At 40.7% G+C, this 26,486-nt stretch overlaps 1 protein-coding gene across 11 annotated transcripts in view; it reads right to left on the reverse strand.

Moving 5' to 3' along the window:
• Window positions 1–26,486, reverse strand: part of b4galnt4a (beta-1,4-N-acetyl-galactosaminyl transferase 4a) — a 148,784-nt gene that overhangs the window by 42,382 nt on the left and 79,916 nt on the right. For all 11 annotated transcript variants that reach the window (XM_042412203.1, XM_042412200.1, XM_042412199.1 and 8 more), the window contains 4 exons: window positions 16,029–16,127; window positions 5,729–5,824; window positions 4,985–5,075; window positions 4,029–4,129 (listed from right to left, as the gene is read on the reverse strand). In XM_042412203.1, the coding sequence (XP_042268137.1) occupies window positions 4,029–4,129; window positions 4,985–5,075; window positions 5,729–5,824; window positions 16,029–16,127 (387 nt within the window). The remainder of the gene's footprint in view (window positions 1–4,028; window positions 4,130–4,984; window positions 5,076–5,728; window positions 5,825–16,028; window positions 16,128–26,486) is intronic.

The following is a 26,486-nucleotide window of genomic DNA, read 5'->3' on the forward strand; positions in this document are numbered from 1 at the left end:
CATCTGTCTGCTGTGATGATTCCAGCAATCAACTTGGGAAAATAGGGAGATTGTTATCAGATGGTGCACTATTTTGGAAAAAAACTCTACTCCTTATCAACTGCTGTACACAGTTTAGTGCCTTAATGTTCAGCGTAGTTAGACTAAGGTGTGAAATAGCGCCTGTTCCTTGTGGAAAAAGTCTTGTCCTTCTGAGAATAAGCAGCTACTGTTGCTGTCGAGTCTCATATTGATTGACGCCTCCCTGACCTAGTTTCCTGTGTGTGTCTGGATACGTGTTTGTTATCTGCCTGCTTTCTGAACCAGACAAAATAAGCATCACAGCACATATGACGTACTGTACATCAGCGCCCACATGTATCTGCACAAATACACGGACCTGTGCACTACGCTGGTGAATGAACACACACTCTCACAAACTTGGACGTGTTCTTTGTGCTACTCATACAGCTCTCTCACTATCAGACAAGCCCTGGTTGGGTACTGTGGGAAGCTCCGCAGGAGCTGTCTGGACATTCTGATTGAAGAAAATCTCATTACAGATTAGCTGTGGGCAAAAAATGTGATTAATACCGAGGCGGGACAATGGATGATCCTCACTCACATAAAGTACATTCATACAAGCACTCATAATGTCCCAGTAGGACCAAGGAGAGAGTTCTTATTAGAAACCCACCTCTCCCCCCAACACGCTGACCAGAGCGAGATGCTATGTATAAAAGACCAAACTGAGGAATCAACCATGACTCAGGTGTGTGGGCAAGCATTTTCATTTTCTGTCTATGTGTGTGTATGTGTGTGTGTGTGTGAGATTGAGAAAGAGACAAAGAGATGTCAGTAGCTGACGTCATCGTTTTGTTGAGGTATACCGCGGGGAAACGGGAGATATCAGTCACATCCGGTACATCTTTCTGAAGCTCGCCACAAAACGCTGACAAGGTCTCCAAGGAAACGGCACGGAAACGCTTCAGCTCCCTGCTTCTCGTCCAATCACGGCTAAATGTCTAATGGCAGCACATTCATATATAGCATGGCTCTGCTGTGACCACTGACATACAGCAGCAATCCTATAAAATACTATGAGTATTTTTAGAGCGGTGACTCAGGTCATGAATAGAGCAGGAATTATAACCAGGTGCTTGTAGTAGCAAAGCTCAGAAAACTGTACAAATCATCAGTCACTGACGGGGGGGTATATACTCTAATGATTGGAGAGTTTAATTTCACATTTTCTCTGCAATAACTTCTGCTGGCGAGGTTTCTATACAAATATTATGCTAGCACCCAAATTTGACTGACTGATTATGCTATTCAGACACCCTCTGCTTAACTTCTTGGAATAACTCCAGCACTTGCCAGAGCAAAAAACAGCTCATGAAAATGTAAGGATATTTCCCCTAACGATTGGAGTTCAGAGCCTCTTGCTGTAAAAAAAACAAACATTACAATATTCAGGTTTTAAATGCTCTGAGATTTAGGCTGGGATTTTACACTTTGTTATTCAATTAGAGTTTAAGACATTATTACATTACTTGATGAATGTATTCACTTATAAAACAAACGTGTACTGTGTATATTGAGAGGGGTTTACCTGGACTGTTACCTATAAGCGCCCAAAATGCTGATTTTTCTTGTTTTATAGAAAAAGACCACAGTAAATGTGCCAGTTTGTGTATAACACTCAAAACACATGACTGCAGTATGGGTTCACATACTTTTTAAATATTTAATTCATTAATTCAAAATTGATATAATTACCTGTAATTATCTAATTGTTATTAACAGCTGTGGGTTATTGGGACAATCTAAAGAGAATAAAAAGAGTGAAGAAAAGTTCTAGCCTTCTTTAAAGCTAAAGGTCTTAAAAGCAGGCTTGACAGTAAGCCTTCTTTTCAGATTAGCAAAAGCACAGCATTACCTGCTTTGGCCATAAAATTGCACAAGTATGATGGGCAAGGACATCAATATATACTGTATATATAACACCTTAACTTCTAAAAGTTGGGCAAACATGTAAACTTTCCAACATTTCAGGTGCCCTTTCAAAAGAAACTCTTCCTTGCAGTAAGACAAAATAAACATTTTCTTAGTAGACTTCTGTCTTTTTTCTCTAAACTAACACAGACAGATGGGTCACATAATGAGGGACGGAGAAGAGAGTTAGATTTTTATCTGTGAAACACAATGTGTCTCTGAAGACAGGGGAGGCTGCGAGGCCTGTCTGTCAGCCAGTGGCAGAATGAATGATCCCTGGCCATGGCACTGCTCCCCTGCCATTACCAAGATGATATTTCTCCACTGCTAAATGTCACATCAATATTCACTGCCAGCTAATTAATCTCAGCTCCCATGGAACCTGGTGACATCTCACATCCTGTAGGAATACAGATGGCTCCATAGCTGGACCTTTGCTCTTAACACATATTTGCCCAGAGCGCTCATATGGTGCAGTTCAAACACTGTGCAACCTCATGCATCCTTTCCTTCTTCAATTTTTCATAAGGTTTCACCGAGAAAACTTGTGAGGCCAGCAGCAGTGATAGCAGCAGTTTAATGAAAAAGCGGGACCGTTCTATATTCTATAGTTCCGATTGATTGTCGTTTGTTCCACCAATCATGTACAACTGAAGTGATGCTAGATAGCGCAGCTTAATTTCTGTTAATTGAGAGTGTTAGCAAACAGTAGGCACCCATCTTTTTTTATTTTGTTGGTGTGCTGTCCATCACGTGCATACAAAAAAGTGAGTGATACGGGGTTTCTCTTCTTTCCATTCATGGAGTGGAGTTTAAATACGTTTTCATTGCTTTGAAACATAGCGCTCATAATTATATATCACAATTCCTCTTTACGCTGTGTGTAGTAGTAATGATAGATCATTTGCATTGTTATATATTTGGAGAAGTTTTGGTTGAACTATTCCTTGCTCTAGGCTCATTTTCATCCCTTTGGCTGATAAGTTAATATTATGATAATAATTTCCTCCATAACATAGGAATATTATTATTCAATGTTTAATTTATATTTGTTTCAGAACCAAGCATATCCACCTATCCTTATACACTTTCAAATGTGGCGACAATTAAGGAGCAGTTCAGGTGGAAATGAGCAAGTCTGTGATTTAACCCCTCAACTAAGAAACAGTGACTCGGCCAGATCTAATCGGACGCCCTGTAGCAATTCAACCCTCCGCATCAGCATAGATAGTATTTTAAGCTATTTTTACAGTTTGACTTTTATTCGATTGCAGGCAGAGTGCACTTCAAGGATAGATGGAAAAGGAAACGATTTTTTTCACAGGATGTTCTACAGGAGGATTTAAGACTCCTGTATTCTGAGCTATGTCTTGGAGGTGAGTGATAGTGTTAGGATGGTGATGTGAGGTGAGGACGTACTAAAGACAAATGAATTGCTCAGTGTCCCTCCTGTTGCTGTAAGGTGGAGCACTGGCACAATAATAAGATTATGTTGTTGACTTGGTCAGGACCTGATCTTCTAACTAACAGCAACTGCCTCAGCATGGATGTCAGATCACAGCAATGTTAGTCTTTTAAAGAAATACTTAACCATATCTGATCTATCATTATGTGCATGATTTTCTATGAGAGGAAGGAAATCAATTAGGAGCCATTTAGAACTATGAGACACCCTCAGCCTGAATATCATATCAGATAATAAAGTCCCTATATAGTCTAATGATGAGGGTTTGGCTTCCCTGCACATGCTGTACCACAAAAGTGCTGTCCCAGAGGTATATATTATATAAAATGTTTTTTGCTGTTTAAGTCATGACATTGAGGAGTTTGAAACTATTTAGGTTCCTGATGATTCAGTTTCCTTCCTGCAGTAAAACCTTGTTGCTAAGCAATATTAATGAAAATCAGGGATTGCATTCAGAAACATGTACTTAGTGAATTTGCTGAGCATCAGAAAGCATAATGAATGCTGGGACCTCGTTTGATTTTTACTAGTTTCCCCCCCTCCCGTGGTTGAGATATTATACAAGAATGCAGCACAGCTCATTGCTTACCTGTCCTACATAGACCAGCAGCCTGGCGTTGAGAGGGCTCTCATCAGGACTCAGCCAGAACTCTGAGTTATCATCAGACGATACCGAGAACTGGAAATCCCCTGGGGGGTGGAAAAACACGATCAAAGTGTGTTAGTGTAAGTATAGCCAGATAAGACATGACCTAAAAATAAATTCTTAGGTGTGAATGCATCTAGAATTTAATGGCCAAAACGCCTCTGGCAGTGGTCAGAGATGACACATCAAAAGTGCTACTGCGACCGCATTTCTAATCTACATGTCACAACTATGTTAATGGGAATCAACATTTTGTGCACAGACCGAAACCAGAGGGAGCATGGAAAGCGATGAAGGTTATCTATAAGTGTGGGCAGTCAGGATACTTGAGGATGGTTAACAAGAGAGATAAGTTGTATGTTGTTGTGAAAATTGAGTAGTCCAGAGGTTTTGGCCTCAGAAACTGAAAACCAAACATTTTGATATGGCCTACTATTAACAGTCAATCTACAATGACATTCAAGAGGTTGTGTATCGCAGGATGAGGTGAAGGGCGCTTGTTAAGAGTGCTTATCAGATTCCTGAAGATAGTATGACCTTTGAGTCTTTAGCTGGAGAGAGCCCTACCACAAGCAAAAGCTACATAAAAGACCAAAATTAACATTAATCTAATTAATAACTTCATATTCTGCAATTTGTCTACGAGCACTTGGGTGTTAAGGCTTTTCAGTTCCCATAGCAACTGGCCTGGAGGGTAGGGCTATGAGGATACTGCAATGAGATTTAGCTGTGAGATGTCTGGCATTCAGCCCTAATAAAAATGTGAATATCCACTATATTAGTGGCTCTCGAGCGCTTGGATTAAGAGGGCTTTGGAAATTGTCTATTCTTATAAAGGACACATGCTCCGAAGCCTGCAGCCTCAGAGGAGGGACTCGCTAATAAGATGAGCTCATTACCATCTCTGTAAGGGTGAAGGAAGCCAAATATTCTCAGGCCATAGTTCTTCCACTTTGGAGCCACTGCCAGCTTCTTCACTGTGGTTCTGGTCTGTAGTAGAAAGCAGAAATAAAATCACATCATACATGTAGCAGTTGTTAACAAATAGGATAAAAAGCTTGAACAGATATTTTCTGTGTGAGTGAATCCTATCCACCAATTAACATTCACTAAAGCCATCCCCCGAACTGTGATTCTCCAATCATAACTTAGAAGCAGTAACTAGGAGCTTCAGGCCTGTCAAACTGTGGATGTTGCACATTGAAGTTGTGTGCGTGGGCCTCTAGTAAGAGCAATACTTGGTATAAAAAGTTTGGAGGGTCTGTTTTTTTTAAGCCTTCCCAAAAGAACAACGAGAGTCCCGCTCTTAGTTAGATTTGCGCAAGTTTACACTCAAGATAGCGTTACATACACCAAACACATTAGTTGGTCCTTATCCTAAAAGCCTTGCTCTTGTAACCTTAAAAGTGGAAACGTAATGTTTGAATATAGGAACAATAAAACATAAAACTAACCCCTGTCTTGCTTGTCCAAGTATGTAAGCTAAGCAGCTAAACTGATTATGTTAGAATTAAATTTTTAGAATTGAATGAAAACTTTCTAGAAATGAGAGGCCTACTTTTGTGTATCCGTCATTCAGAAAGCCATTGTTTCAAAACAGACAGAAGGTCACTCAGTGTGTTCTTCAATACTTTAATACTTACATGAGGGTAGAGAGGGAAGTGCAGGTTCTTTCTGAGTTGGGCTATAGAGGAGCCACACCAGTCCTCAAACACATGTAGGTTGGCCTGGCCCTTAAACTGCCAACACAAAAACACACACAGACAGGAAACAGGTTAGTGCACACAGCAACAACAGCAGACTTGCTATTAAATAGGCAGGATGTGCTTCAGTACTTCAGCTACTGGAGCTCTCACCCAGCCTGCAAGATTTTCATTTGCACTGGTTTCAGTAGATACATTTTTGTGCTGGAATGTATGTAATTTATCATGTCTCTCCACCATGCAGGAGGAATTAGGTCTCGGTGAACATGTGAACGCAGCGTGAAGTTTCAAATGTTCCCACTGTCCTGAATAAGGGAAGGTGACAGAGCTCATCAGGAGTAGCGGGGGGGCTGGGGAGGTGGGGGAGTGTGAACTGAGAATGTCTGGAGCAGTTTGTCAGAGCTCATCCCCTGCCCATAGTCTGACATTTGTCTGAATTACACTGGGAAATCACAGGACACAGCAAGGACAGATGGTGAAACCAGTCTGCCTAGGGTTATAGTTTCTTCACACACACATGGGTATGCACATACACTAGAGAAGACGACTCTCGTCTGGCTTGTGTGTCAAACTTGTGCTGCTTTGGAAGTGGAATGTAAAAAAAAAAAAATCTCAATAAAGCAAGGCAAGGTATACTGATCCAAACAAATATAAATATTTCACATCCTTACACACACAAACACATATTACATACTAATTTGGGGTTCATAAAGTAAGATTCACACCAGTGGGGTGGTGTAATTTCCTCAACATGTCGCGGATACACAATAAGATTGTTATTGTTACATCCCAATCACAAAGTGAGGCCTGAAGGCAAACAGTAGATGGTGGGGATGTAACTACACATGCATTGTTTATCATCTGCACACACACTCACACAAGTGCACACATGCACAGTGCAGCTTACTGTCAAGCCTTAGGAGGTTGTCTCAGTGAGTGAATAATCTGCAGTCTAAAACTTTCCATAGTGGACGATTAACCAACTGTACCGACACATTTAAACATATTTGCACATATTGCCACCCTTTAATGCGTGACAACAGTCACAGCAGGCTGCCACTGTAACGCTGTCACAGATATTTAGAACATCACACAGAACTTGAGCAGAAAGCTGGCTCTTACCAAATGACAATGAAATAGCACAGCAAGGTTCCCTGGTTGGATCAAAGCAAAAGCCGGTTTCACCCATTTAGGCCCAGCTCCATTTGATGTAGATAGCCATTATCTGTGTCGAATTGCTGCTAGCTATTGCTGCTAGCTTCCAGCCACGAGCGTGAGCTGTCAAATCAATCAATCGGGGGAGTTAGAGTGACCTCATGACGGAAAAACACACATAGCTACAAATCCTGTTGTCTTTTTCTTCAGGGATTAGAGGGGTAAGACAGGAGAGGCTATCAGGGTGAAGTAAACACCTCTCTGCCTGCTGCATTTAAAAGGAGAAAGATGTTGACGGAGGGTGTCATGCTCCTTCACTATCACACAGGCATTCTAACAGATGGCCTGACCCGAAGTGGCCCTTTTCATTTCTCTACCGGCTCTTTACGGTCAACTAAGTGCCCTGCATGCTGACAGCACCCCGGCAATTACAGCTCATGCATTAACCATGAGATATTTTTGTTGTGCAAACATGTCAGTGCAAAGCAGCGGGAATACCGACTTAAGTTCTGTATGTGCATGTCTGTGATTTCTTTTTTTTTTTTTTTTTTTTTTGTTATTTGCTCTTTTTGCAGAATGACTGATGAAAATGAAAAACAGAAAAGAGAAAGAGACGGGGATTTGCAGGGTAGATAGAATCAAATCAGACAAAAAAAGTGAGGAGTCAGAAAGATGACTGTCTGATGTTTGAAAGGGGGTGGCAGAGAGGAGGGGGGGGGCATAGCGAGGTTAGACGGATTTAGCAGACAGCACTAGTCCCTGTGTAAATATGCCTTATGTAAAGCTTTTAATAGATTTCCTGTGGGTTTTAAAAGCAAACCTTTTTGGCCTGGCCCCCTCCTCCTCAAATAGCAATAAACGGGGCAGCTTTAAAAGTCTCTAATTATTCACACACACATATCCCTGTGTAGCCCTGGAGAGGCCACTGGCTGTAAAGAAGCAGTCAGCTTTCTGCTGGGGGAGGGGGGGGCGGGGCGCTTGTGTATAATTGGCTCTGTTTCGTGGGTGACAGCGCTGTGAGAGGTCTGTCTGTCTTCTGGCCTTAACAGGATGTTGGAGGTGGAATTCTTTCACCCTCTCTGACTTAAACTCACCCTGATACTCCTTTACTTCCCCGATTCTGCTAAACTGACTTCATCCTGCTCCTGTTGTGTCATTTGGCTATTGAGTGCTGCTTACATCTCCTCTCTCTCAAAGCCTTCTCTCCCGTTATCCCTAATGTTGTCTCTCCAACTAGTCTTCCATCTGACCTCTTATTTCTACCTCAGTATCTCTCCATCTCTGTCTGTGTGCTGCTGAATGCTGTCTCTCTTTAGTTACCCTGAGCTCAACTGTCAGTTCCCCGCACTGGGCTCTTTTATACACAGATCCCGCATAATAGCCGTAATGTGCCGGCTGTCCCTTTTACACTGACGTTGATCTGGCTCTGTGACTACCACTGCAGCCAGCTCATTGGCCCGATCTGTGTCCGTACCTTTTATACAGAACAGCGAGGCGGAATAAAGGCACAGAAATCCTGCCTTGAACAGGCTGTGTAAAAGGGGTTTATATCTCGTTTTTGTCTCCCTCTCTGTGTGTAATAAAGAGATGTGCACATTAACAGTTAGTATAGAAATGGCGACTTGTTGCTAATGGATTTCTGAGTTCACTTGGTTGTGTGTGAGTCTGTGTGTGTGTGGGGACATCGATGTGTTGTAGCAGCTTGTGTCTTTTCAAACAGCATTTTTACAGCTTGTCAGCTCACATTCATATTCAGTAATTGACTAAAGAAAAAAGACAGAAAGACTGCTGTTGCCTTTCTTACTTTTCTTCATTTACTCTCATTCATTGTCTTCTGTTCCTTAAATCCAAAAGCAGAGACAGGCTTCTTTGTTGTCCTGCCACCATGGACTAGTAGTCTAATCCACAGGAAGGAGAATTCAGAAAGCATTGTTTCCTGCACTTCCACCAACTATAACAAATTCACCACCAGCACTTAAGACTTGGGCCAAAGCTGCATGAAAAGAGCCTAACTCAAACAAGCGCTGTTTACCACGTTCATTTTTAGTGTGTTGGTTCTGAAAGTATGCTTGATTAGAGGTAAGTTGTTCCGCATAGCTCGGGCGAAATCTGTGGTGAGTTGAGGCACAAAGTGGCTCTTTGTTGGACTAATTGCTATGACCTCCAGGCAAAGACAGGGAAGAGTAGAACTACCAATTTCTTTTTTCACTCTACTGTACTGCATAATTTTGCACTATGAGGCTGCAGAAATAGCAGCAATATACAGCCAATCATTTCAACGGTTATTAAGATGATTGATAAAAACAGCCCTGTTTTTCACTTTATTTTAGTACAGCTATCAATCCAGTGGGTTTTGCCCAGTATAGTGTAATGGTGTAATCAAAAAACACTGCTTTATTACCACATGTCTTGAATTACATAACATGATACTGCTTCCAAGAGTCTGCACTCACTCAAGAAGTGTGAAGAGCATCAAATGCAATGGTAGGAAGCATGAATGAATGTAGGAAAAATGTAACATATGTTACAAGTATGTGATAACATTTTCTTTTTTATTTCTTTTTTCATACTTCGGTCTACCACCTTGGTTCAGACTGAAATATCTCAACAACTATTGGATGGATTACTATGAAGCTTGGTACAGATATCCATGTTGCCCAGAGGATGACAACTTTTTGTAAATATCAAAAGGGGGGACTTTGCTCCCTTCAGTCATCACAAAATTAAATGAGTTAGGTATTGGCTTTTATAATTTAAATTGGCTTGTAATTGTCATTTAAAAGGAATTGATTGTGACAATTATTTTAATATTTTATCAAAATTATGCTGGATTTATTTCGCCAATCTACTATATATCATGGATGCCGTTGTTAAGTGCTAATATCATATTTTAAGTGATTAATACTAACAAGCTGACAATATATCATGCTCCCATAACCATTCAAACACAGTAAATCAACAACATATACATTATTCAATAGATATTATAAAGATATATAAAGATATTAGTCATGTGGCACTGCTTGGCCGTTTAGTCAGTTTGTTCCATCAAACATGTCAATGTTCATCTTTTTATCCATTTGTCTGTTGTTGTCGGTCTCTCTTGAGTCAGAATACTTTTGTCTTTCCTTATCTTAAGTCTTCATCCTTCTTTCCTTTCCAGAGGTTGTCCCAGCAACAAATATAGTCTTGAACTACCAGCTTTAACAGCAACAGAGCAACTACAGCTCTGGCATTAAATCAGACGGGAGGAGAGGGAGATCAAGGGGAGCAGTTAATGCCATCTGTCAAATATAGGAAAGAAACTAAGTAACAAAATGACTGATTGATTAAGACATTTAAAATAAAAGATCGTACACTGCTGAACCTGACAGCTCAGCCTACAGTAAGAGGGTGCTCTGCACAGCACTGTCACTGTCTCGCCTATCTTCCTCAGAACACACATTTCCTCCACAGTGAGCTTGTCTTAGCATATCTCCGTCTCCACCGCTCTCCAATATCTACTCTCTCTCTCTCCCATCTGGTCGTTACTATCAAACGGAGCACAAATCAGACTTTCTCTTTTCTCCCTCTCTCCTCCAGGAGGTTGTCTCCTTTTCTCGAAATCTGGTGCAGCCTTCTGCCTTCCCGCTGGCAGCAAGGCACTGACAAATGGCCGCTCGGTGCACTCACTGACGAGCAATTGCACCAACTGACACCGTGAATCCCTTTTGGATAGGAAAAGTGAGACATGATGTTCCTGGCAAAGACACACTAGGGTATATACACAATAGCACTCAGTTCACTCCCCCGGGGCATATAGGAGAGACGGCATTAACGCTCGCTGTTGATACATCACACTGTGGTTTTGCTGAGCTGCTATGTTGAAATGTAAATGTCGAATGAGTTATCAAATGATACATATGTGTGTTATTCCCTCTGTGGCTATGACGGGAATGTTATTGCTTGAACACATGCAGCCATTTTATGACATCTCCCCGTCTGAATTTATAGAAGACACTTTAGTTTCTCCCTTACCTCTCTCATCTTTCTCTGCCCAATAGTCACTTGGGAGCGGAAAGAAAGTGGGATAAGTAGGAATGTACATATAGGAAGGGGGTTTTCAATGGTAAAGAGGTTTAAAATAAGAGATTATGTGGAGAGAGATAATGAGAACTCATTTCACACAGAGGAGAGCAGAAAAAAAAATGGAAGGTTTATATGATCTAGATTCCAGCCTCATCAACAACCGTAATGAGGGTTTGTATAATCTGCCATCTGTCATACAATTACATGTCTTCAGTCATGCCAGGGATATAACATGAGGCGGATGGATACGGCTGCACTGGATAACTGAGGAACACGAGATGGGGCACAAAGGACGAGCAGAATTTTTTTTTTCATTTTCTGCAACAAGCTGTCGATCATTCAACTAACTGCAATGAGCGGCCTGTAAGAAAAAAAAAAATCATATTTCTGCCTCCTGTTTGTCTATTTGACTGTTTAGCATTTTGGATAGACGGACGGAAAACAGACGGACTGAAGAGAGACAAATATCACGCTTCTTCTCCTGCATCCTCCCCCGGTCTAGTCACTCTCACATGTTATTGTGAGACGAGGCGGGGGACAGAGAGAGAGAAAGATCTCGTTCCTCCTCCAGTCATGTCACTCCATGTATTTTCGGAGCCAGCTGTGACAACAGCTCCCACCTGAGTCATGTGTCTGTGTTGCGCCACAATATCGTCCTCACTTCCCTCTTGAGTGCTAAATAATAAGCTGTCTATACCTGATATACCAAAAGTACACACATAAACATACACGCATCCTTTATCACCACATCTCCATCTCCAGAAAACCAGACATTTGAGTCAGCCAGTCCGCTGAGAGTCATCTATCCTCTCTGTGTAAAATGACACTGTATTTGAAACAAGATTTAACACCTACTGAATACCTGATCAACCTCATTGCATATGCATATTACATTTAGGATTCATGTTGAACGTGTGGCTTTAATGTGAGACAGTAATATCAACAAAAAATCATTAAAAGTCCTTCTGATATGAAGGTCTATAATAAATTAAGTGTCACTAATCCCTCTTACCATCAATTTCTTTCTGCTTCTGACTAAATAAAATTGTTCCATTATGCTCAAATTCTCTCTGGATTCATGTCGGCTTTGCTGCAAATGACTGTTTATCCTCTCACGCTTGGCTACTTCTCAAATCTTAAAAAGTGGGCCGGCTCTTTCTCTCTCTCTCTCTCCGATCCCGTGTCAGTGTCCTTGACGTGCCGGTGTCCTTGACAGATAGAGTATGTCCACTCTACAGCTGTATGTCTCCGCTAATCCACAGTCACCTCTGGATGAGTTCACCAGCTGGGGATGCTCATTAAATGACAAGTAGTGGCAGGAAACACCCTGGTGGAACCAACACAGGTCAGAATCACACTACTTTATTCAAATAAATGTCAAATTATTACCCTTTTTCTTCTCTGTTTCTATATTTATGTCTGTATTAGAAGAAATTAAGTCCGTACATTTTTCCTGTGAACAATAGCTGAGTATTTGTGGCTTGTATGAATTTTTCTGGATGCCCGTGTGACCTTTGCCAGTCTGTGACAGCTGGCATATGGCACCACTCTACCTCTACCAGCCGGAGTCTACGCCTCTGACAGTGCCAGCCTGGTGGCCCCTCAGACCTCTGCCATCTTGGCTGTGCACCAGGAAAACAAGTTAGTGCTGGTAATTAGGACAGATAGCTAGTAAGGAGAGCGGAGGAAGAGCTGCTGCGCTCCATGGTTTCTGACAGACTTGGCTTAGGCTTGACACAGCAGAGCGGAGTGTGAGATGAGAGAAGAGGAGATTTTTAAGCATCCAAGTTTACGGAGACTTGTGAAATATTTGATAGAATTATGCCGGATTTGCAGAATATTCAAAGAAACTAAATGGCATGTAACTTAACGAGCGGGCTGGAAACCGGTCAAAGAAATGGCATGTTGACTTCTACAAGTGAGCTTTGATGCTAGTCATGCCCAATGTAAAATGTAGTTGGTATGGATCTTACAAAATTCATTTCCCTTTAGCGCCCACTTCGCTTTTCCAATCCAAACCATAAATAAGAAATTATGTTTGGTCCGTGAAATCATGTACATGTCTCTGAGTGCAAAAAAGCATCTGTGGTCTTAACTGTGTTCACATATATAATGATAAAACACAAAGTGCAGAAAACAAGATGTTCATAATAAAGTGTCTCACTGTGTTCGAGCCATGAAATCCATCTACATTTGGGCAATTAGTCTACATGGTCCAGATTCAGAGAGCTAGTTTGGCTGCGGTCCGAGCTTGGCTGTTTCACATCAATGTGACTTCTCGTTTTTTAAGTGGCACCATTTTAAATTAAGCCAAAAGCATCATCCACAGTTAGATGCAGGCACTTCAGAATTCAGGCAACAGATGTTTCTAGGTCAAGTCAAGTCAAGTCAATTTTATTTATATAGCGCCAACTCATAACAGAAATTATCTCCGGGCACTTTTCATATAGAGCAGGTCTAGAATGTACTCTTTACAATATTATTTACAGAGACCCAACATTCCCCCATGTGCGAGCACTTGGCGACAGTGGCAAGGAAAAAACTCCCTTATAACGGGAAGAAACATCGAGCAGAACCGGGCTCTGGGTGGGCGGCCATCTGCCTTGACCAGTTGGGTTGAGAGGGAAAGAGAGAGAGAGAGAAAGGGGAGAGTGAGAAAGAGAGAGAGAGAGGGAGAGAGAGAGAGAGCAGGAAGGAAGAGAGCATAGCATGATGCAAGTTCCACATAGAGATGTATAGTAATAATAACAGTAATGATAATAATAAGACAAAACTACGGGAGAAAGAAGATGCCGAGTTAGTAACATGCATTAAAGGGACATGAATGTGTACAGATGGAGAGAGGGAGGAGGAGAGAGGAGCTCAGTGCATCATGGGAAGTCCCCCAAGCAGTCTAGGCCTATAGCAGCATAACTAGGGGCTGATCCAAAGCAAGCCTGGCAGGCCCTACTATAAACATTATCAAAAAGGAAAGTTTTAAGCCTGCTCTTAAACGTAGAGAAGGTGTGTGCCCCCCAGACCCAAACTGGAAGATGGTTCCACAGGAGAGGAGCCTGATAGTTGAAGGCTCTGCCTCCCATTCTACTTTTGGAGAAACTAGGAACCAAGCAAGTAAGCCTGTATTCTGGGAGCGCAGTGTTCTAGTGGGGTAATAGGGTACTATGAAATCTTTAAGATATGATGGTGCCTGACAATTAAGGGCTTTGTAGGTGAGAAGTATTTTAAATTCTATGCTGTATTTCATAGGGAGCAAGTGCAGAGAAGCTAAAATGGGAGAAATATGATCTCTTTTTCTTGTTTTTGTCAGTACATGTGCAGTAGCATTCTGGACCAGCTGGAGAGTCTTCAGAGACTTGTTGGGGCAGCCTGATAATAAGGAATTGCAACAATCCAGCCTAGAAGTAACAAATGTGTGGACTAGTTTTTCTGCATCTTTTTCAGACAGGGTGTGCCTGATTTTTGCAATGTTATGTAGGTGAAAAAAGGCAGTCTTTGAAATTAGTTTTATGTGGGAGTTAAAGGACATATCCTGATCAAAGATAACTACCAGATTCCTTACAGAGGTGTTGGAGGCCAGGGCAATGCCATCTAGAGTAGCTATATCATTAGATAATGTGTTTCTGAGGTGTTTAGGACCAAGCACAATAACTTCAGTTTTGTCTGAGTTTAATAGCATAAAAAAAGAAATAGCAGGTCAGATGATATTAAATACAGATATCATCCACATGTGACAACTTACAAAGCCAAAATGACAATATTTGTCATGTCCAGCAATTTATTTGCCGTTGCTTGTTTGGGAATATTGAGTTGCAGCTGGTAAAAGCAAAGTTTAAACTTGAATCAAATGACTTTGCTTTCGAGGATAATTTTGTGATTCATGTATCAGGCAAAGGCAGTCTAACTCAAAGAGTGGCTCACCCAGGAGAGTCTGTTGAAATAAAACAACAGCTACTATAACATTATCAGGCCCATACTGTGTTCAGCAACCCTGCAATGCTGCCTAGAGCAGCAGATTACACACATAATGCTTTGCAGAAGCAGCAAGACGGCTGAGTACAAGGCTATGTATGATTGAGAATCCTGTGAAAAAGTAAAGTATTGCTGCAGTCAAACCGATCCACTTGAAAATAACTTATGCAACAGTAACTTCTTATTATCCTTCTCCTGCTGTGTGTATGAACTGTTAGATTCTCTACAGCCTGCCTAGAACGATGCACTGTGGTGTTCAGCAGAGATAGTTAAACTTTACCCCAGGTAGAGAAAGACTAATAAATCATATTTTGCAGATTAGGCTTACAGACACACACACACACACACACACACACACACACACACACACACACACACACACACACACACACACACAGCCAATCCTTTAATTAAACTCTGCTGAACAGGTTACAAATCTAGAGCCGCTTCCCTTATCACAAATCCGCTGCTTAATTGCCCTGTCTGCTGCTCCCTTTGTTACGATGGGTGTGTCAACTACATCAGTAAGTGAGCTGAAAAATTAGAATGAATCACATCAACTTGTAATCTGCAGGTCATAGGTGCCTTTAAATATAACCCACTAATGGTCTTGGAAGAAATATTATCATCCTCACACAATAATTTATCATCATGCCTGCGAGGTACATTTTGCTCTTCAGATAATAGTATCAGAGAACGACTGTACGTCTATTTGACCTCAAATATCAGCTGCTGTAAAAAGGACAAGTGAAAGACAGACATCTGCTCCTAAATTATATTTCACAAAAAGAAAACATTGGCACTCAGTTACCGAGCCGGCGATGAGTGGACGCTAATAAAACAATTTCCATAAAGGTTAATCATTGATGGAAGTTTGACGCATGTGTGAGTGTCCTTGCAAGATTTAGTTGGTGAGTCACCAAAATAACAAAGCAATGAAGGACTTCAATACAACAATCCTTACCTGTCTAAAAGACAAGAAAAAAGGGGTTATGAGGAAGATGATTAAGGACTATACAACAAAAATAAAGAAAATAATTTCTTTTACCTCTGGTTTCCATGGCAATTTCTTGTGGCGCTGGGCGAGGAACTTCCGGATGTGGGTATGGTCTCTGCCATCGGCCCCTCCTGTGATTGGCTCGTCATCCTTGAAAGAAAGACACACACATATTTCCTCATTTAACTACAAAATCAACAAACATTCATGAAAAGAGAAGAAAAATGAAAGGTGGCTTTAAATCTCACTAGCTTAACAACATATGTTATCCATCAATCAATTAATGCATCTGTTGATGCAGGGAGGTATGAATCCATCCATCCATCACTGAGGTAACATGACTCCTCTCCATAAGCTACATAATTGATATATGAGATAAAGTCTCATCATTTGCTAAAACCACAGCCTTTTCCAAGTCATGGAGGCATTAAGCATCATACTGTTTATTATGCACACACACACACACACACACACACACACACACACACACACACACACACACACCATGAAGGAGCAGGCCAAAGAAACAGGGTTTTTTTCCTCAGAAGGCTACAATGGAATCTGTGGAATCTCCTCTTCACCATTCATTCCTAATCCAGCGTTTGACTCACCAAAGCCCTAATCTCCAACATACTCTAACCATCCACCCTGCCGGCCAAGATCTCCTCCCCTGGGAGTCTGAACTCTCCCTCTGATCTGGGATTTAGCCTGGTACTCCGGCCAGAGCACTGCAGGGCTCTTTCTCCGCGGCCTGCTAAGAGGCATGTTAATGTTAATGCTGCGGTGTGACGGGCAGGACAGAGCAGAAAGGAGCACAAGTTCTCGGCCAGCTACAAGGAGATAAAAGGCTGCTGGGCTCCCAGAGGAGGAACTGAGTTGTAGAGCTGTTAAATGAGTGGCAAATCGTCCTCCATTTAGCAGCGATGTCAAAGAGAGGCATACCTCCACCGAGACAAGCTGGAAAGGTTTTCAGCACCCCTGACATGATTGTCTTTTGTCGTGACCGGTGTTTGCAAAAGAATCAGGGGAGGAAAAAGAAATTTTGAGAGTAGAAGAAGCAAAAAGACAGAGCTGTCAGATGCCAGGCCTTTAATTACTTTTTAACTTCCAAAGGGGAGCAATGGAGGAGGGCAGGGAAGGTAATGATGAAGACATGTGACAACAGGCTCCCCTCCCGTCTGCCACCAGAGGAATGTAAAGTGCCTGATGTTTGTGCGTACCCCATGACGAACGAACACGATCCTGTACTAGCTTTGTCTAACAAACACGCACACACAAAGACTCTGAATCACACGTAGATCCAGCCAAGGACACAACATTCAAATTGCATCAGCTAGTGTCTCGAATGAAACAAAGGCAGCAGAAGAATAAAAGTACCAGACAGGACTAGGCGGTCAGTAAAATACAAAATGCAGACAGATCCTGAATTGTTTGAAAACAAAGGGAACATTGATTTAATCACCTGCAGCTAAATTATATTTTTTGACACATATGTTGGATAGCTTATGTAATGCTGCATCCCTATTGTTTTGGCTGTTACATACATGTATTTTCCAGTGTTTCCCCTATAATTGTAAATGCCTGGTGGGCTGCCAGGCCAAGAAGAACCCCCGCCAGGCCAAAAAAAAATGTTTTAATGCCAAAAATAACACCAAGTACCCATTCATTTAGAAATCAATAGCATTTGGGAGTCTGTGCAGCACTCTACCAAAATGTGAGTTAACCTCCGTATTGTTGCCTAGAAACTCTTGGTAGTGTAGCTCCTTTGAAGGAATAGGGCAGTGTGTAATGTGTGTGCGTAGCTAGTGAGTGGTGAGTCAATCTGGCAGTAAATGTACAGTACAGGCCACAGTGTGTCAGTTTATAAATGCTACAGTTTGTCAAGACCAAGAAAAGTCACGTCTGTTATTTCTCCAACTGCTGGAAAAGTGAAGGTGGTTAGCCCTGAAGTTAGCGACAATGGGTTAGCCTAACCTGAAGACGCTAAATAGAGAATTAGAGAATGGAGAAATGTGTGGCTGCTGAGTTCACTCTGTCCCGTATCATCCAGCAATTTTTACTGTTTTCTATACAGTGAAAAGATATCTACATCATTAGATTTTAATTTCATAATCTATAATAATACCACACTTATTTTTTTATCAGATTCAAGAAGGCTATTAAATTAAGTATGAAGAATGTTTACATCACATAACATTTTAGTTATATCTAGAATATCAAACACTGCCAAAGTTTGCACACACTTGTAAGAATAAGAGTGAAATTTGAACTTTATCATTACTTCTACTTCATTACATCATTCTTTTTTTTTTATTTCAATCATTACAGCTCTGTCACCTCATTAACACTTTGCACTTTTGAGTGCTTCTTAATGTTTGAGGTTTTGTTTTTCTTGTCACAGCAAAACTTTGTGTTGCTATCACTTCTTTTAAAATTTAGACACTGGATAATTTCTGTGACACTGTGTGCTTCCTGTGAACAAACCAGGAGCCAAAGAGCTTTTTGTTCCTGCCTGTGCCAGGCAGTTACCACGCCAGCTAATCAGCTTTCATTATTAGAACAGGTGCGACAACTGTATGGAAGATGATAAAAGATTATCCGTGTAAGGGAAAGCACTTTGTGATCTGTGGTTGCTGATTGCAATTTAAAGAGCCAATGTTTTAGAAATAATATGTTAGCAACCTTGAAAGACCAAACTGTAAATCACTTCTTGAGTCTGGACTGTAATTCACACAGACACCACTACAAAAGCGCTGCCTCAGCCTGATCCGACTCAAAGTCTGCTTATCGATGCAATAATAAAAGGTACAGTTAAACTCATTGACCTAAGGTTGCACTACATCCTTCATCAGCTGCATCTTTTTTCCTCTATAGCGTGTATCGACTTAACACTTCGACGAGATGCTGCCATTACTTACAGCATACCACAAGTACTTGTAACATTTTTGCATGACTCATTACTTCAGAGTTACAATCTGCAACTTATAAGCAGATCTACATTTCTCTGGCACTAGGCCCAGAAGTGTGTTATCATGTTTCACTGATAATTAAAGTTGATGCAAAAGGGTCTGTCAGATGGCCTTATGTATTAAACATCGCATCAAAGCAAAACAGGGAATATCAATCACACTGGTGAGACTGTCTATTTATCATATGTTTACACTCCTATTTACCTTGTTGACTTTCACTCAAATAGAATGATAAATGAGCTATAACAATGTGTGCATTTGTCTGCTATGGGAGCAATGCTTCAGAGACAGAAAGAGCACAAGAGACAGTGGCAATTAATTATTGCTAAGCTAAGTTGTTTCATGTATGAGCATGCATGGCAGAGTGGTACATCTCAAAAGGATTGATTGATAGATTAGCAGTCTGATCAGAGTGCTTCTGGCTCTTATCTATCCACCCATCCATCTACCCCACCAGTGAGACACCTCACTTTAGTGGGCGCTAGCCTCCCAGTTGTTTCCTTGCAGACTCTCCTTGTTCACACAGTGCAGTTCAAATGGATGACCTTGCTGATCCTAGCTCAGGGAAACAGCTGGAGCCAGTGTCTTAGAATACCAATGAGCTTAATTAATCTCTTTTATTAAACACAAACAAGCACCAGTCTGCAGGCAGGGAGGGACACAGTGAGTGGGAGAGAGAGGAAGGGGAGAAGTTCACAAATCATAGTTTCATTTCCAGCGACCTGCAGTATGAAAGCTAATAACCAGAGCGGAATAATTACATTATTCTCAATTTTTCATTCATGCCACCACTGAGATATACAGTATGTTAATTAGTACTGCCGTAATAATAATGTAGACATTTGCCGTTTTTCATTCTATAGTCTTGCTGAATCAACAGTGGCTTCTGTTCACTGGATGTTCATTGTTCATATTAATACATGTAGCTGCAGGAAAAGATACCTGGATGACATTTAGTGTAGCAATGACTCATCACAATGATTCATCACCAAAAAAGAAAAGCTGTGATGTTTCTCTGCTCTCATCTGTCACAGTGATGCAGTATTTCTAAATTACAGTATGATTCTGTTATTGCAAAAAGATATTCATAAACATCATATTGTGCATCAGCCAATATTACAGTGCATCACAACCCACCAGACATTTCCAATCTACTGTATGTGAAAAGATGAGTCGGCTGGTGATGCATAAGCTTAGAGAAATCTAAAGAGAGCAATAAAGAAAAGAAAAAAGGTGAAATGAAGAAAAACAGAGAATGAAGATATAAAAAGTGGCAGACTGGAGACATAGACAGAAATGAACAGAGACAAAAAAATATTTCAGAAAAGGTGACCAGTGGAGCAATAAAAAGAAAAAAAGGTACACGATTGAGAGAAGACCTTTGATAAGTAGTGCCAGTCTCGTCCACAGAAGTCCCTCTGGCACAGTGAATGTCTGAGGGTGACTGTGGACTGCCAGAATCCCTTAACCACCTCTCTATACCGAAAAGACCAAACGAACCAGTCTGCTTGGTTTCAGAGCAGCATCACAAAGCTCTGTGAAGTATTACACACTCACCGGCACTGTGGCTGTATATGTGACATGACTGCAACTGAAAAGACGGATTTTCAGTTCACAGTTCTCAGGACACACTGGATAACATAGACGTACTGTTTCTCTACATAGACGTACTGTTTTTTCTCTGTTTTGTAATATCTTAATACATCCTGTCCTTCTCTTAAATTTTGGCTTATTGAAATTAATATTTTATCCAGTGATAGGTTCATTCAAATAAAAGTTAAACCAGGGACAAAGGCTTGATCTCATCACCACAGCAAGGTATTCCATTGCGACTCACACCCGTTACACATTATGAATTAGCCTGCGGCACATAGTAACATAATATAGTACGTGTTCCTCATCTCACTCAAGGTTAACTTCACAATTGTCCTTACCTAAAATGCTAAAAAAAAGAAAAAAAAGAAGAATCTGACCATGCATTAATTGAAAAAAGTGCGTGAGTGCATGTAAAATACAGCAGAAGGCTCACTTAAACAAATTTGATTCCTGTAATTTTGGTGCTTTGTAACAATTGTTAAGAATTTACAACGTAATAAAGAAAAAGGAGAGTTTATTTAAAAGCCACCTAAACATTATAGTATTGTAAAGAAAAGATGAAAAGTAATGTGCAAGGAATATTGCAGCATTTCACATTCTGGCATCCAAGGTTCTTTCAGTAAGAAAGAGAGCAGTGCAGCAAACAATGAGGAAACCTGCGAATTTCAAACTGAATGGGGGAAGAGAGTCTCAGCAGAAAAAGACATGGGATAAAAAGAGAGATGATGTGGCTCACATTTACTTCTCTGGTTCATACCTTAGAGGACCAATTATGCCAGCTCAACACACAGAGGCAGAAAATTACTGGATTACCTTCACAAGAGTCTTGTGAGGATTGAAAAGCATGTTTATGCAAGGCCTTGGACATTATCATGAGAAAAGGAGGACTACAGAACTTAGTGTGATTATTAGAAATATCTTCACTGTGACCCTTATGCACCTGGTCCTTCACTAAACACCAACATGCTCGCCATGGCAACACCAGACTTGCCATCACAAACATGTATGAAATAGTGACTGTGTTCCTATATGGCATGTATGCTCAAATGCATGTTTTTTTTCCTGATGCTGTGTTTTCAATTTAATTACTCTGGAATCATGTGTTTGTTTCAAATATACAGTGATGTCCAAAAGTCTGAGACCACTAGTCAAGATACTTCTATTTTGCATTTGTTTCAAATGTAATACTAATATTTTCATTACAAAGGATAATATCAGCTTAACAGTTTGAGTGAAAAGTTGAATCCTTTAAAAATGTCCATGAATATCTTAGTGGTACGTCCTCCTTTTGCTAATGACAGCATGCGCTCGAGCTGGCATGGACTCCACCATAACTTAATGACCCATATTATCCCAGGAGGATTTGACAGTACTCCAAAGAGCTTACTGTGATGTCACATAATGCTTGCCTTTTTCAGTCTTCAAGTTCCCCCATAAATGTTCAGTGGGGTTGAGGTCAGGTGACTGTAGAGGAAAGTCCATGACGGTCAGGACTCTTTGGTCTTCTTTGGTCTTCAAGTAGTTCTTGCAAAGCTTTGAAGTGTGTTTGGAGTCATTATCCTGCTGCAGTATGAATCTATCCCCACAAAGATGCAAAACAGAGGGTACAGCATGTCTCTGAAGAATGGAGTAGTACTTCTCCTCGGTCAGGGTGGAGTCAATTCCGAACAGGTGTCCAACTCCAGAGTAGGCAAAACATCTCCAGACTTGAATACTCCCACCAGCATGTTTTACTGTCGGTTTGATACTCTGTGGTTTCATTCTCTCTCCTGATTGTCTCCTTACATACACCCTTCTGTTAATGCCATGCATCTCAAACTTGGATTCATCAGTAAATAGGACTTTTTTCCAGTCATCCACTGTTAAATGCTGGTATTCCTTAGCCCATCCCAAGCATTTGGCCTTGTTTCCGCTCCTGAGAAGTGGTTTAGGAACTGCTACTCGTCCTCTAAGACCACTACAAGACAGCCTTCTTTTGACAGTACTTTTGCTGGTTGGAGTCTTGCGTTCTTTATTTAGCAAATTCTTTGACTGTGATGAAGTCACTTTTCTTTCTCTCAGGGAAATAAGCTTGATGTATTAATATTCTGATGGTGTGGTCACTTTTGGTCTGCCTGATTGTGCTTTGGATGCAACTGATCCAGTTTCTGCAAAGTGTTTTAGAGTTCTGTGCTAAAGAAACCTTTAGACTAACCATGATTTACCGCTGAGAAAGCCCCTCTTTGTAGGGCTGTAATCAACCAAAGAAAATCTTGGTCGACTAAAATCATACCTATTCTTCAACAAATTGATTGGAGGAAAAATTGGTGGGAAAAAAGCAACATTCACATAATATAGTAAATAAGCCAAGTTAGCCTTCCAAGCTAATGCATGGTAACTACGCTAACAACGTAGTGTTGTTAGCACGCTATGTCGTGTTGGCAACATATTTTGCTGACACTTTCATTCAGCTCTGATGCCATGTTTCCCACTTTCATAATGCAACTTATTAAGCAATGATCTGGTGGAAACTTGAGGCACAGCCATATCTATAACAGGTGAATACTGGCTGCAAGTTGAGTTACTTGAAGGAGCAGGAGTAGATCAAATCGACCTGAGTGTTATCTGCATGCATGCTTCAATGGAAGGGATATAACTCAAGGAAATCTGACCTTTTGTACAAAGGAGTTAAGTTGGTCAATGCCACAATTTTCCTTAAATTTGATTGCTGACCTAGAAATAGTGCAGAATGTTAAATATTTCTTCATTTTACACGTCGTAACTTCTTGTGTTTTGAAATGTTTCTGACTCCTCAAACTTTCTGATCATTTACAGGTTTACATGAAAATATTAGAGATTTTCATTGTGCTCTCAGACTTTTGGACCCCACTGTATCTTCTTCTAGGAGGCTGAAGGAACAGAAAGTGAGATGTGAAAAATGTGTCAGTCACTGCCTCTCATGAGTAGTTAAGTTATCGTTCTTCATATCAGAACATCTGTACGGTGTTTATGCTGTAGTGGTTGAAAATGCTTAAAATACAGCAAAATGACACAGCCAATCAAATTCTGTGTACTCATTCAACAGGTAAACTGAGCAATTAGTGCCTTCAAAGCTGCTCATTTTCCATAATCTGACATCATTAGGTAAATTTTTCAAAGGCTTCTATTGTTTTGGAAAGCTGACTGATGAAAGCTGGCCACTTTGATATATGTCTAACATTGGCACATCAGCAGACACTGCTGGAAACTGAAATGTAATTTTTGCCTGCAGACGACCATATGTTGATGTGGCTGCTGCGGGTGTTGGTTAATGAATAGGATTGTCCTGGGAACCACCTCAGTGATCCTGGATCAGCACTTGTGAGCACTGAGAGGTTGAATAAATCTGCATCCCGATCTCACAATCAGTCGTTTCATTAGCCCATTTCAGTAAGAATGCAGCTTTGGGAGCCCCAATACCATTACATCCAAATCCATGGGCGTAGATTTTTGGGTATGGATGGTAAGGGCATGTCCCTACCAATACCAAGGTGTTGCTGGATTGTCCCTATTGATGTTTTTACTGATCTCAAACAATCTAGCTGCTTCAACTCCATGTAACGTTAACAGTCAGATCTCTGCAGAATTGCCAGTTTTGTGTGTTTTCTGCAAAAAAGTGCATTATTATGATAAAGAGTGAAAGAGCAGGATATGGGGGATGCTTGGAATGATGATCTGGCAACCCTCAACTTCGAGCTGTAGCCTACGCATTGACTAAAGCGGCAGCAGTAGTGGAGTCAGTGAGATGGAGAATCTGAAGATTAGTATTTATAGTTTAAACGTTTCAAACATCACAGAACTGAAAATGACTTCACTGAACAAAACTAAGATCATTTGATATTTAATTTCAGATGTTAGGTGTTGTTAAGCTAATTTGTGATTGTTGCTCAGACATGCTGTCTAATGAAACAACTTTATTACTGTTGGTGAAAATTTCTCCCAAAAGCAAATTAAGACATTTGGTTCTTTTTAAAGAAGAATCAAAGGAGTCAAAGAATCAAAATAACAGTTGAGCTTAGTTAATAAGAATATTCTGTAATCAATCCAAACATTAATCTTTGATATTAGTGGGAGAAATACTTACTATTTAATGCCATCTCTCCTCTTTTCCATGAGTGGATCAACAGCAAAGTTATTATTGCATAATAAGACATGAACATTATTTATAAATTAAATTAGCTGCAGCTTGTCCGACTGAATAATTTGTGACTGTCAAGCATCATTTCATTATAAAAATCCTCTCAGCAGCAGCCTGAGCAGCACAGAGACACACAGATAGGTGAGCTGCAGCCTCTCAGTTGAGCTCTGATAGGTTTGAGCATCACTGTGGCTCTGTCATGAAACTCTTGAGTTGTTTTGCTCAAATCTACAAACTGAAAGAAGGACAGAATCTCAGGTGAGGTTTGCAAACCTTACAGCAGCGAGTTACTGAGCAGCACATTACCTAAAGGTTTCTATTCATTTATTTTATTTTAACATGTTATTTTCAAATATTAATTTTGGTCTCAGATTTATCGTTAAGTAGTCTATCAATTAAATAAAATGTAAAAATCAGAGAAAAAAAAAAAATCGTGATACAAGTCCGGTTTCAGGCAAGTCAGCAAACGTATATTCAGTAAAGTAAACATTTTGCAGAGTCAGGGTTTTTATGTGTGTATGTGTGTGCGCACATGTGCCTATGAAAGAGAAAAGAATGATAGAGTGCACATACCCAATTATTTTGGCCGTTCAACAAAAATTGTCCCTACTAAAGCTAAAACCAAGCCTACACCTCTGTCCAAATCCCTATTCCTTTTAACAAAGTGGCTGTCACTGCTGAATAGAAATCAACCTGAACACACTCAGTTAAACTCTTGCAGAACAAATCCCAGCCAAAAGAAAGAACGAGTGCAACTATTTTTGTCTGGCTGTTTGCATTATTCATGTAAGAAATTACATGCCGGTCAATGGAACAACAGTAGAAAGGCTGAGTGAGGAAGAGAGGGAGAAAAATGGAACATAAATAAGGGACGGCTGCAGTCGATAATAGGAGTGATAGAGTCAGTGGCTTCAATTCATTGGTTGGAAGATTAATGGTGCAGAGATGAGTACGGCAGGGAGACAATAAGACACAAAGGAGGAGAAGGAGTGGAGGGAGGGAGGGAAGGGGGGGAGATGGACGGATGGGGAGTAGAAAAACTGTAGACAGTTGAGAGAGAAAAGAGAGAGAATGAGCAATTATTATCCTGTGTGGGTACTTAAGGGCCATCGACGCTAATATGATGATGATGATGAACATGTTTGTGCATGCATGTGCACGATCCTGTTAATAGAGACTCACATGGATTGTATGTGCGCAATCATGTATCTTTATGCGTTGCATTTCAACAGGTGCAAGCGGCAGATACTGAGGTGCACGTTCGTCAGAGAGTCGGAGTGTGTGTAGCTTATTGATTTAGGTCTGGGACAAGGTGGTGGGACTTCTGTCATGCTTGAGTCCACATCAATACAGCAGGCATGTAAGGACAATGGCTGTGAGGAGCAGTGTAGTCTCTCCCGGGATCAACAGTGGTCTGAAAAGCTTTGTCTGCGTTGTCACTTTTGGCCCCTCTTGTCTCAGGCCCTCTAATTCAAAATCTCAATTATTGTCTCAGGCCCTCTGGGTAAATCTCAATGTTATCTATAATTTAAATACATTTTACACAAAGAACAAACTCAGAGCTACATTTGATAACTTTATGTATAATCACATGTGTATAAATATGTATAAATTAGTCTACGTATAAATTATTCAGAGAGTCATAGATTTACTTTTTTGATACAGAACTTTTTTTGGCAGATTTGTGGTATTAATTCTTAATTTAAGGCAAAGCCTGTGAACTATGAGTTCACCTACAGATATTTTAAACAAATTCAGAACTGTGTTTTAGTGACTGCTGCATCATTG

Source organism: Thunnus maccoyii, chromosome 5, assembly GCF_910596095.1.
Source record: "Thunnus maccoyii chromosome 5, fThuMac1.1, whole genome shotgun sequence".
NCBI classification, from domain to species: Eukaryota; Metazoa; Chordata; class Actinopteri; order Scombriformes; family Scombridae; genus Thunnus; species Thunnus maccoyii.